The sequence below is a fragment of the Rhincodon typus genome, chromosome 39 (assembly GCF_021869965.1).
Source record: "Rhincodon typus isolate 14 chromosome 39, sRhiTyp1.1, whole genome shotgun sequence".
Lineage (NCBI taxonomy): Eukaryota > Metazoa > Chordata > Chondrichthyes > Orectolobiformes > Rhincodontidae > Rhincodon > Rhincodon typus.
The window spans coordinates 13,744,832-13,757,636 of NC_063370.1; the positions used below are offsets into that span (position 1 = coordinate 13,744,832).

Genomic DNA, 12,805 nt, shown 5'->3' on the forward strand with positions numbered 1-12,805 from the left:
GTTGATAGTAGTGAGGTCATGAATAAGGTTTCAAGGTCGCAGAAGTGTACCGGCAGGCAGGAAGGTGGTTTGAAGTGTGTCTACTTCAATACTAGGAGCATCCGGAATAAGGTGGGTGAACTTGCAGCATGGGTTGGTACCTGGGACTTCGATGTTGTGGCCATTTTGGAGGCATGGATAGAGCAGGGACAGGAATGGTTGTTGCAGGTTCCGGGGTTTAGATGTTTCACTAAGATCAGGGAAGGTGGTAAAAGAGGGGGAGGTGTGGCATTGTTAGTCAAGGACAGTATTACGGTAGCAGAAAGGACATTTGATGAGGACTCGTCTACTGAGGTAGTATGGGCTGAGGTTAGAACCAGGAAAGGAGAGGTCACCCTGTTGGGAGTTTTCTATAGGCCTCCAAAAAGTTCCAGAGATGTAGAGGAAAAGATTGCAAAGATGATTCTGGATAGGAGCGAAAGTAACAGGGTAGTTGTTATGGGGGACTTTAACTTTCCAAATATTGACTGGAAACGCTATAGTTCGAGTACTTTAGATGAGTCAGTTTTTGTCCAATGTGTGCAGGAGGGTTTCCTGACACAGTATGTAGATAGGCCAACAAGAGGCGAGGCCACATTGGATTTGGTACTGGGTAATGAACCAGGCCAGGTGTTAGATTTGGAGGTAGGTGAGCACTTTGGTGATAGTGACCACAATTCAGTTATGTTTACTTTAGCGATGGAAAGGGATAGGTATATCCCGCAGGGCAAGAGTTATAGCTGGGGGAAAGGCAATTATGAGGCGATTAGGCAAGATTTAGGATGCATAGGATGGAGAAGGAAACTGCAGGGGCTGGGCACAACTGAAATGTGGAGCTTGATCAAGGAACAGCTACTGCGTGTCTTTGAGAAGTATGTACCTGTCAGGCAGGGAGGAAGTGGTCGAGCGAGGGAACCGTGGTTTACTAAAGAAGTTGAATCTCTTGTCAAGAGGGAGAAGGAGGCTTATGTAGAGATGAGGCGTGAAGGCTCAGTTCGGGCACTTGAGAGTTACAAGTTAGCCAGGAAGGACCTAAAGAGAGAGCTAAGAAGAGCCAGGAGGGGACATGAGAAGTCTTTAGCAGGTAGGATCAAGAAAAACCCTAAAGCTTTCTCTAGGTATGTCAGGAATAAAAGAATGACTAGAGTAAGATTAAGGCCAGTCAAGGACAGTAGTGGGAAGTTGTGCATGGAGTCTGAAGAGATAGGAGAGGCGCTAAATGCATATTTTTCGTCAGTTTTCACACAGGAAAAAGACAATGTTGTTGAGGAGAATACTGAGATACAGGCTATTAGACTAGACGGGATTGAGGTTCATAAGGAGGAGGTGTTAGCAATTCTGGAAGGTGTGAAAATAGAGACGTCCCCTGGGCCGGATGGGATTTATCCTAGGATTCTCTGGGAAGCTAGAGAGGAGATTGCAGAGCCTTTGGCTTTGATCTTTATGTCGTCATTGTCTACAGGAATAGTGCCAGAAGACGACAGACTAGCAAATGTTGTCCCCTTGTTCAAGAAGGGGAGTAGAGACAACCCTGGTAATTATAGACCAGTGAGCCTTACTTCGGTTGTGGGTAAAGTGTTGGAAAGGATTATAAGAGATAGGATTTATAATCATCTAGAAAGGAATAATCTGATTAGGGATAGTCAACACGGTTTTGTGAAGGGTAGGTCGTGCCTCACAAACCTTATTGAGTTCTTTGAGAAGGTGACCAAACAGGTGGATGAGGGTAAAGCGGTTGATGTGGTGTATATGGATTTCAGTAAAGCATTTAATAAGGTTCCCCATGGTAGGCTATTGCAGAAAGTACGGAGGCATGGGATTGAGGGTGATTTAGTGGTTTGGATCAGAAATTTGCTGGCTGTAAGAAGACAGAGGGTGGTGGTTGATGGGAAATGTTCATCCTGGAGTTCAGTTACTAGTGGTGTACCTCAAGGATCTGTTTTGGGGCCACTGCTGTTTGTCATTTTTATAAATGACCTGGATGAGGGCGTAGAAGGATGGGTTAGTAAATTTGCGGATGACACCAAAGTCGGTGGAGTTGTGGATAGTGCGGAAGGATGTTGCAGGTTACAGAGGGACATAGATAAGCTGCAGAGCTGGGCTGAGAGGTGGCAAATGGAGTTTAATGCGGAAAAGTGTGAGGTGATTCACTTTGGAAGGAGTAACAGGAATACAGAGTACTGGGCTAATGGTAAGATTCTTGGTAGTGTGGATGAGCAGAGAAATCTCGGTGTACATGTGCATAGATCCCTGAAAGTTGCCACCCAGGTTGATAGGGTTGTTAAGAAGGCGTTCGGTGTGTTAGGTTTTATTGGTAGAGGGATTGAGTTTCGGAGCCATGAGGTCATGTTGCAGCTGTACAAAACTCTGGTGCGGCTGCACTTGGAGTATTGCGTATAGTTCTGGTCACCGCATTATAGGAAGGATATGGAAGCATTGGAAAGGGTGCAGAGGAGATTTACCAAGATGTTGCCTGGTATGGAGGGAAGGTCTTATGAGGAAAGGCTGAGGGACTTGAGGCTGTTTTCGTTAGAGAGAAGAAGGTTAAGAGGTGACTTAATAGAGACATACAAGATGATCAGAGGATTAGATAGGGTGGACAGCGGAAGCCTTTTTCCTCGGATGATGGTGGCTAGCACGAGGGGACATAGCTTTAAATTGAGAGGTGATAGATATAGGACAGATGTCAGAGGTAGGTTCTTTACTCAGAGAGTAGTAAGGGCGTGGAATGCCCTGCCTGCAAAAGTAGTAGACTCGCCAACTTTAAGGGCATTTAAATGGTCATTGGATAAACATATGGATGATAATGGAGTAGTTTAGGTTAGATGGGCTTCAGATTGGTTTCACAGGTCGGCGCAACATCGAGGGCCGAAGGGCTTGTACTGCGCTGTAATGTTCTATGTTCTATTACTCTAAGTAAATCCAAGAATCACATCTGCTTTTAACAACCTTCAATGATGACAGAAATTAGGGAAAATTGAAGAAAAGGTCCACTTATTACTTGCAATAATCCTATGTTATTGCTACTGACAAAAAAAATCCTGCAACAGCTGAAAAATACTCATACCTAGAAGTTGTAGATTGAATGAGGCTTTAAGCTGAGATGCCATTTTCTTGACCTGTTGAATGTTAAACATACCTCCCAATTTATACACACCTGACCTCAAAATGAGTGAGGTGAATTTTCCACTTCCCCACATGGTTGGTAACCTTAGAATTGCATCGCTTACCCATAGCAGATTCTACCTGATTTTTCATTCTGACAATTTCAGCGGACTGTAAATTAGATGGACTCTGTGATGGTTGATTTGCTGATTTCCATCCTGGTGGTGAAAATAACAATCTATCCCATTGTCTGTATGATTATCAGAGATCCACTCAGAATGGTCTACCAAATCCCGACCTTATTCACTATTTATCAACAGGCAATATTTTAGGATACCAACAGGCATTGCTTTTTCCCATTTGACTTTATGAAATAACATAGGTCTGGAACAGGGACAGCTCATCAATGAAGGTTTTATCTTATCTTTGAAATAATTAAAAGTGAACCTACCTGTTGTATATTGTCCAAGGAAATAATTTTGTCAGAAAAGGATCCAGAAATACAACAGGTGAGGCTTCACTGAAGAGGAGTGGAACACCAGTGACATGAAAGAGGCTCAAAATGAGGGACTTGATTTTGTTTTTAAGTAGTCAAAGTGCTTGGGGGAGGTTTCATAAAATCCCCTGCAAGGTGTTGCTTTCCAATGTGAGTCTCACACTGTTAAAACTAATAAAGAAATGAAACAAATAATGCATTAACCATGGTGCATGTGCACAGAATCACTAATGCAAGATATGTGTTGGCCTATACAGAAAGAAATCAAGTGTTTGTTACTTGTGCAAATGTTTGTGATTTGTGTGAGATTTAACATGGAAGTTGTGTTAGTAAATAGACATTTTAAAAAAATTAAGTTCTTCAAACACTGATGAAACAAGTGTTGAAAAGTATTCTAAACCGTGGGGTTTTAATGCAAGATTGCTTTGCACAGTGTTGCAAACATAAATGTGCATGTAGCAACACATTGGAGCCCAGTAAAGTTTGTTCAGGTCTTTATTAAAGTTACACTGTTCATTGTGGTTGATGTATGAATAGAAATCAGCTGAAGAGGAAGAGGAGGAAGAAGAAACAGAAGAGACAAAACCTGATCCACTCCATCAGTTGATTTTACACTTTAGCCGTACTGCTCTGACTGAGAAAAGGTAGGGATTTACACAATACTGTGTGCAATTTAGCACTAAAACTTAATTGCAGCTTTTGTTAAAATGTTGCGTTGAGGATGTTTATGAATGAGGATGAATTAATACTCTGCCTTCTCACTTCAAAGTTGAAAGACTAAAAAAGGGAAAACACTGCCTTATTTAAGAGTCCTGTATGGGTAAACATCTGATCACTATCTCATTCTAGGAGGTGGGTCCACAACAAAGCTATGCCTTTAAAATTGCAGCCTCCCTCAAAACAAACGGGAGAACTTTTGGGGAGGGATATCATAATCTCGTAATGATGCATTCAGGACTTGTATTAAGACATAATATTGGGCCAGTATTTCAGGAGATTTATTTGGCCTCTAACTGATCTGGAGCTTTTGCAGCATTTTTGAAATCAGAGTCCATTTTTAAACACCGCCATCACCATTGTGATAATGTAGTAACCCCAGAAATAATTGGCATAGTTTTAAATGCAAAAATTTAGGAGCTCACGTGACACAGCTGTAGTTTCCTACTTCTGAGCTAGGAGACCCGGGTACAAGTCCCACCTGCTCCAGAGGTGTAAACTAACATCTCTGAATAGGTTGGTAAAATATCTTGAATGCAAAAGTTAGATTTGCAGGTTGGTGATGTACAGAAGATTCTCAGATTTTTTTGATATGAGAAACATTATACTTTATCAATATTGAATTACATAAAAATGCAGCATAGAAACAGGTCATTCAAATCAAATAATCTATACCGAGGGTTATCACTCCGTATAAGTTTCTTGTCATTCCATCTACTGAATGTAAACCTTTCAGAATACCTTTCTATTTCCTTTGCTCTCATATACTAGTCTATTTTTCTCTGAACTCATCTATTTGTCTGAACCATTTCCTGAGTAAAGGAATTTTTCTATATTTCTGTTTGAAGGTATTCCTGTTCTGCATCATATATTTCTGGTCAGAACTTTGGATTCTTTTTCAGGTGGAAACAATCTCTCCACATCTATCTTGTCCAATCCATTGCTAAATTTAAAGATTCATTTTTTGGTTGGTGTAGTGCACTGGAAATCAAGCCCCACTATTCCTAGAGTTGTAACAAAAGTTAAAGTTTTTAAAAGAACTGCTCAAAATCCCCTTAATTCCTGTTTCACAGATTCAGGTTGATAGAAAGCAAGAACCAGATTCCTGTACTTAATAAGAATCACTCCTTATTGCAGGCCATTAGATTCTAGCCATAGGTAAACATTTAAATTAAATTAGGTAAACTGTACAAAGTAAAATTCTAAACCCTTATAAACTCCCCCTTACACACAATTCAGATTAACATGGAAAAAGACAAATGGACAGTGAGAAAACAATTCCATAGTCTTTGTCCATAAAATCTATTGGGTTGGTCTTTGCTACCTGAAGGGTTCTCCTTAACCTTCCTTTTCCTGAAAGCTTCCACTGGTTTGCAAGAGGCGCAGGGTGGCAGTTTCACTTATGAAAGGTCTCTGATCTATCCAATTCAAAATCATAACTTTCAGCATCTGCTGAAGGAAAGTGGCTTAGTACAGACCTATAGGTTTCTCTTCTGGCCTGACTGGCTTCTCTCTGTCTTGTTCATAGTCTAAGCTATTCAGCTACCTGACAATCAATCACTTTGTTGGCAGGCAGAGGGCTGTTCTCATTAATTGTGAATTAGGAACCAATTATCAATCAGTTTCACTTGTAAACAATCCTTCAGCTCCAGTTCATCTGCATATTTCTAGAATCCACAGCTACCCAAACAGGTTCACAATAGGTTTCAAGTTCCTTGCATTCAAACCATGCAGCCACCCTTGTAAATCCCTGGGTTTAAAACCATTCTTCTTCATAGCATTGAAAAGCACAAAAAATAAAGACACAGTCTTTCCAAGATCTACTCTTAAGTTTCTCTTTTCTAAAAGGAAGAGAAAATAATCTATTCAATCTTTTCTAATTTAAAAACAACTCCCTTACCCGATAGTATTGTGAGATTTTGGGTTCATGAGCCACAGTTAAAGAACACTGGCAGTTAACTGTTCAGAAGTAATTTTATTATAGTTTAAGAAGCCTCAGTTCAGACTTAAAGCATTGGCTAAATAGACAAAGTATCAACTTTTAACAGTTGAGACCAGTTCATTGATATCAGAGGATGAATGGAGTGTTGTCACAGAGTGATGGTGATTGCAGCAGCTTGTAATCATTGTGATCAATCATTGTGACCTTTTAAATCTACCTTATTCTGGTCCCTGACTACTCGGAATTGTTTGAAGTTCTCAGAGAGTGAGAGATGGAGAGCAAAAACTACAGTGCAGAGCCAGCTAATTCATTAAAGTTCTGTACTATACTGAAAAATTACAACTTATTAAGGATCCTTAATTCTTAAAGTGCTCACATGCTCAGATATATTAAAATTCTCTTAATACGATAGTGAGGTTGAAGTTTTTCCATGATTTAGCAACAGAAAATGGTTACTATTACATGTCAGATTATATCTTATAATTCAATATTTTCAACCAGTCCACATAAAGCAAGAGTGTTGACAATAATTTTCAATTCCTCTGTGGCCACAGGAAAGATGACAGACGACTGGATGACAGCCAATGTGGTACCATTATTCAAGCAGGGAGGAAAGGATAAACCAGGAAACCACAGGCCAATCAGTCTATCCCTCAGTGGTGGGAAAATTATTGGAAACAATTCTGAGGGATTAGAGGCAATTCTGAGAGGCAGGATTAATCTGCATTTGAGAGGCAGGGATTAATCAAGATTGGTTAACATGGGTTTTGTTAAGGGGAGGTCATGTCTGACCAACTTGATTGAATTTTCCAAAGAGGTGAGCAGGTATGTGCAAGAGCACAATGTCTTTTATGTAGTCTACTTGGACTTCAGCAAAGCTTTTGATAAGATCCCACTCAATTGTAGCTTTTGCTAAAATGTTGCATTGAGTATAGCAAAAGTAAGAGCCAGGGGATCTCAGGAAATTTGGATACTTGAATCCAGAATTGGCTGGGTGGCAGGAAGCAGAGTGTAATCATAGAGGGGTGTTTTTATGACTTGAAACCTGTACCCAGTGGGATTCCAGGGATCAGTGGTAGAGCCATTGCTCTTTGTCGTATATGTAAATGATTTAGGCTTGAATGTATGAAGGTTGATTAATAAATTTGTGGAAACGAAAATTGGTGGGGTGGTAAATAGTGATGAGGATAGCCTTGCATTACAGCAAGATATAGATGGACTGGTCACCTAGCTGAAGTTGCAAATGGAATTCAATCCAGATAAATGTGAGTTGATACACTAGGGCAGGATAAACAAGGCAAGGGAATACATGATGAACTGTAGGACCCTGGGAGGCACCCAGGATCAGAGCGACCTAGGTGTGCATCTCCACCAGTCTCTTAAGGTAGTGGAACAGGTGGATAAAGGAGTTAAGAGGTGGAGAGGACACTTGCCTTTAATAGCCGAGTAATGGAGTTTAAGAGCAGGGATGTTATGCTGGAACTGTATAAGTAGTCGGTTAGACCACAGCTAGTGTATTGTATGAGGTTCTGGGATCCACATTATAGGATCAGAGAGGGTGCAAAGGAGATTTACCAGGATGTTTCCTGGGCTGGAGAGTTTTAGTCGTGAAAAGAGATTGGATAGACTCTGTGTATTTTCCTTAGAACAGAGCAAACTGAAGGGGGACATGATTGGGATGCATAAAGTTATGAGGAGTATACTTACATCGGCCGAGAAGGAACTTCTACCCTTGGTGGCAGGCATCATGGCGGGAAGGGGGTGAGGGGTGCGATGCACAAATTTCCAATAAGGGACAATGTTTAGAGGAGATGTAAGGAAAAGATTTTCACCCAGAGGGTGGTGGGAATCTGGAACTTACTGCCTGAAAGGATGGTAGATGCAGAAATCCACATAACATTTATGTGTCTTGTAGAAAAACACAGTTGCACTGATAACCCCACATCTAAAATACCTAATTCTTCAATAATGTCTTGGAGCTGTTAATTAAGCTGTGAATTTGCACAACCCCACCAATAATGACAGATTGTGGAAGTGGTCAAGTAGCAATAATGCTACAATGATAGCGTTTAGAGTATGCCAACAAATATCAATTGAAATTTATAGAGCAGATTTTTATCATTCTTGCTGAGATAAGTTTTTTTTTAAAGGAAAGGGCAGGGCGTTTAAATAATTGTATAACTTGAAAGTTCTACATATGTTACCCATTGTTCATAGGCATTTATGTTTCCACCATAATGTCATGGAACACGCATAGTAGATTGAGGCCTTTCTAAAGCACAAATCGGATTTCTTGTCTGTGCACTAAGTGGCCCATTCATCTCCTGTTCATGCCTGTGCTTTTTACATGATCCCCCTTATCCCTTCCGGGGATAATTGGGATCATCTGGAAATTGGGTCAGATCATCCGGGTTCCATCCACTATTTTTAAAAGCTCTGGACCCCATGCAGTTCTGCAAAAAAATCCAGCCATTAGTTGGTTTACTTAACTAAATTTTCTGTCACCTGGGAAGGAAGCATACTCTTTTTAAGGAATATCGCAAAAAAGGAGTTCCAGCGCAGCAAGAGATTATGAAAAAAAAATTGAAAGTGCATTAAAAATTAAATGTGATTTGGTATGGTTTGCTGTATTCTGAAATAAAGCCGTATAATCAAACAACAAACATTGTTTTATGGGAGTGATAGTATTGTGAAGGTGGAGTATATATTTTGTGCTGTTTTCAAAATAACAAAAATAAGCCTTCGCTGTATACTTAAATTCATGACAATGAGTGAGCTAACTCATAAAATGACGCCTTTTAGAATGTCGGGTTTCAATTGCATTTTCTTTCAGATTTCAGTATGTTAAAAACAATTTTTTTTGAATTATACAGCAAACTAGAAATGGACCATCTCTACATGTCATATGCTGATATCATGGCAAAGGTCAGTTCAAAGTCATTTATTCTAATAGATATTTACAGTCCTTTCAACGGAGACCAATAATAGCATGGTGTTTTTTTTTTGAACATGAAATGCACTTACAAACCTGCTGCATTGTACACACCTTGACATCATTTACTTTTCACATTTGAAAATCCAAAGGTAGCCAATTTTCATTTTTAATCAGTTGCAGTTTATCAGACTCTGTTTTGCTACTGTTTCTCTAAACAAAAATTCCTTGGGAATCTAGAAGTTAAAATTTCAAGCTCGTGACTCCCTGATGACTCAGTCAGGCTGAAATCCTACAGTGTCTGCTCTGCATTCAGTAAAGTTATAGCCCGTGTCCCAAGCAACTTCTAATCACTGACTCCATCTGAAATTTTGAAGGTCGCAGTCAGTAGCATATTTGTGAGGAGTTATTCATGCCTGTAATGTGCACCAGTTGCACCTATCCCAATCCTGCAACACAACGTGCAGCCAGGGCACTGGGGGAACCTGGAGACCTTTTTCAAATGCAAATAAGTTGTGGATGCCAGGGATGTTCAGCTCCAGTGGTAATAATAACAGTTACAGTGAGATAATCAACTCCATCTAGCATTGATTACTTTACAAGTTCCAGGATGTTGGAGAAACACAAGCTAGCTCTCCTTTAAGTGTGAATTTCCCTTAATGTGCCTCCTATAACAAGTACAGAAGATCTAGCCATTGCTGCCTCTTCATCCTCCTCGTCCAAAGAGATTTAAACAAGTTTATTCTGGCATCCATGTGTTTTGATTTTTGGGTAATCGCATTAAGTTGTGAATATCTTTATATAAAGTTAAGGAGAAATAGATGGTAATAATTAGTTGTCATTAATTGTGAACATCTGTAACAGTTTGTTCAGTTATACATAAGAGCACTTCGGGATATAAAAAGAGAAAATATAAAATGGAGGAAAGGGGCTCATGTGGTGCAGTCATGGTGTCTCTGCTCTGACCCAGGAGGCCTTGAGAGTTCAGGCCATGCTGTGCAAACATAAAATCTGTAACACTGAGGGTGGAAGAAGCTGTAAGACTGAGTAGTCAGTAAACTCTGTCCGAAAAAGAGGTGTCTTCGTTTTCTGAGTCACCAACTAGCTTGGCTCAAGATTGATACAGTACAGTACTGAGGGAATGTCCAAGGTGCTATTCTTTATTAAAGCAAGGCTACATATGCTTGTTTAGAAGATTAAAGATCCTGTGATGCTATTTTGGCGAAGAGCAGAGGACTTCAGGTACACATTGAAGCACGGAAAGCTGGAGGTTTTAAGATTGATTCCAAATCTGCAATGTTGGCAAATCTCAACCACAACACTGATCGAGTAACTATTATTAATCTACATTGTCATGAGAAAAATTGATCAGTCAGCCCTCCAGATCATTATCCAGTGCCTTTGCTGGATAGCATAGGCCTCGACTGCTTTTGCATGGCTGTTTGCACCATCAAGGCTCTGACACAAATGATGGCCACAAGGATGTTTTTGCATAATCATAAGTCACAATTAAAGAGTGGGTGTACAAAGAAAAGTATTTAAGTTAATGCGCTCATCCTCACTTGTAATTTCATTGTTCATTGTATTCATATCAGAATGCTGAGTTCCTGTAGCAACTTCCAAAAAGAAACTAAGTGCTTCCATACTGCGGGTATGAAACCGTGGCGCAGGTCATCCATTGGGAAGATAGTTATACTGAAATCGTAGACAGGAGTTATGTGTCAGGACTATGTAGAAGTCCCAAGGTGGTTGACTCTATGGAAATTGCCCTGGAAATTGAAACTTCCCCTGAATAATTACCTGATGTGTGGAAAATTCTGGAAATGTCCCCAACCCATGAATTAGAGTCAGAGACTTCAGAGAATTCCAACTGCCTGACTGACTTGAATAGATGACCAGGAAAAGTTAGAAGAATTAAGACCTGCGCAAGCTCCTGGCTAATTATAAAACTGAACCATCCAACTCACCACTGGCACCCAAAATAAGCCCCCTTCCCTCCAATCTGACACACGTACTCTCAAACTTGCGACTCCATGCCCCTGCAAATTGGCGTTCCACCCCTCTTCCGATCTCTACAACAACCCTCCCCTCATCCTGACCAGACCAACCCTGACGGCCTCAATTCTCCAACTTATCCCTGCTTCACACACTATTTGTGCTAAGTCTTGACTCACTTACCTGCCACCCTACCCCTACTCACCTGGCACCCTGTCCCCTCACTCAGCTGGTATTCTATCTATACATCAGTTACTCTGAACACCAAACACTTGCCAACTTTAATCCTCCAACCATCTGTCATGCTGCTGCTACTCCACCATTTGGCACCCTACCCCTTCACCCATCAGCGAAAAAAATCCCTCAGCCAACTGACATTCTATCCCTTCAGCCACCTGGCACCCTACATACCTTCCAAACTACCCTTCTGTAAATAGCTGTCAGTGTCTTTAGGATTTTGAAATTGTGTAATACGGCAGTTACTACTGCAAAAGGTTTCAGTATTGATCCATCCCATTGCTGCCTGTATGGATGCCTGGACTGTGCAACTCCTGGCCAAAAGTTCAGCCAGAAATCTCCTTCACAGGTAAGCAGACATCTTTTAGTACGACCTGGGTTGGAAATAGGGATTCTCACCCTATCAGTAGATCGTAAGATTTGAACCTATATGAATTGGTTTAAGTGAAACATGGAACTATAGCAAACATGCATATTTTGTGTTAGTTTTGTAGCCCAATTCCTATTGTTCCTTCTCATGGTAAAATTTAAGAAGTTACTCACTACTAGTCCTATTCTTTATTTCAGAGTTGTCATCTTAAAGAGGAAGGTGGTGAGGAAGAAGATGAAGAAGCTGTAGAACTAACCTTTGAAGTAAGTCAGTGATGAGCTACAAAAAATTTTAAGACAGTGTTAAGTTCTAAAATTCAGCCCCTGCCCATCAAAGAAAGTAACCAGACAAATGGATAAATTCTGACTGAAAATTGTACATTCCAGGCGGCTGCCATGTAGGTGCATAAAATGTCATGCATCACTAGTGTGCGTAATACTGGCCATCCCTTTACTTATGACGCACGATTAACTGATGATTTTTCTACTTCTAATTCCATTAACTTCTTTCATAAAGCCTTCTTTTGAATATTTATCTCCAATAGTAGCTCATCCATATTCTGTAGTCCTCCAGTGTTCTTAAGTACTTCTCTGAAAACCATAGCAAAATGCTTATTAAGCATCTCTCTCTCTCACCTTATTTCTGAATATGGTAAGTCACGTTCATTCATCATTCCCATGTTAGCTATCCTACGTTGGCTCCAGTCTAGCAAAGCATTGATTTTAAAATTCAGATTCTTGTTTTCAAATCCTTCCTCATCTCTGAATCCTACTCCTGTCTTATAGCCTGCTAAGATCTTTGTTCTCCTCAAATGCCGTCCTCTTGTGAATCTCTGATCTGGATGGCCTTGCCATCTACTGGACTTCCCTCCCTAAATTTCGCTGTCTTTCTAACACACACTCTGGTCTATTAATATAGAATCTTTAAAACTTATCTCACACCAAATTTTTGGTCACCTGCCCTAATACCACCTCATGTGGCTTGATGTCATAG

The 12,805-nt window shown here is 40.4% G+C and overlaps 1 protein-coding gene across 1 annotated transcript in view; it reads left to right on the forward strand.

Annotated features, from left to right (window-relative positions):
- The window catches only part of LOC109927309 (ryanodine receptor 1-like), a 380,829-nt gene that overhangs the window by 290,906 nt on the left and 77,118 nt on the right, over window positions 1-12,805 (forward strand). The window contains exons 76-78 of the mRNA XM_048618232.1: window positions 4,157-4,263; window positions 9,152-9,203; window positions 12,010-12,075. Of these exons, the coding sequence (XP_048474189.1) occupies window positions 4,157-4,263; window positions 9,152-9,203; window positions 12,010-12,075 (225 nt within the window). The remainder of the gene's footprint in view (window positions 1-4,156; window positions 4,264-9,151; window positions 9,204-12,009; window positions 12,076-12,805) is intronic.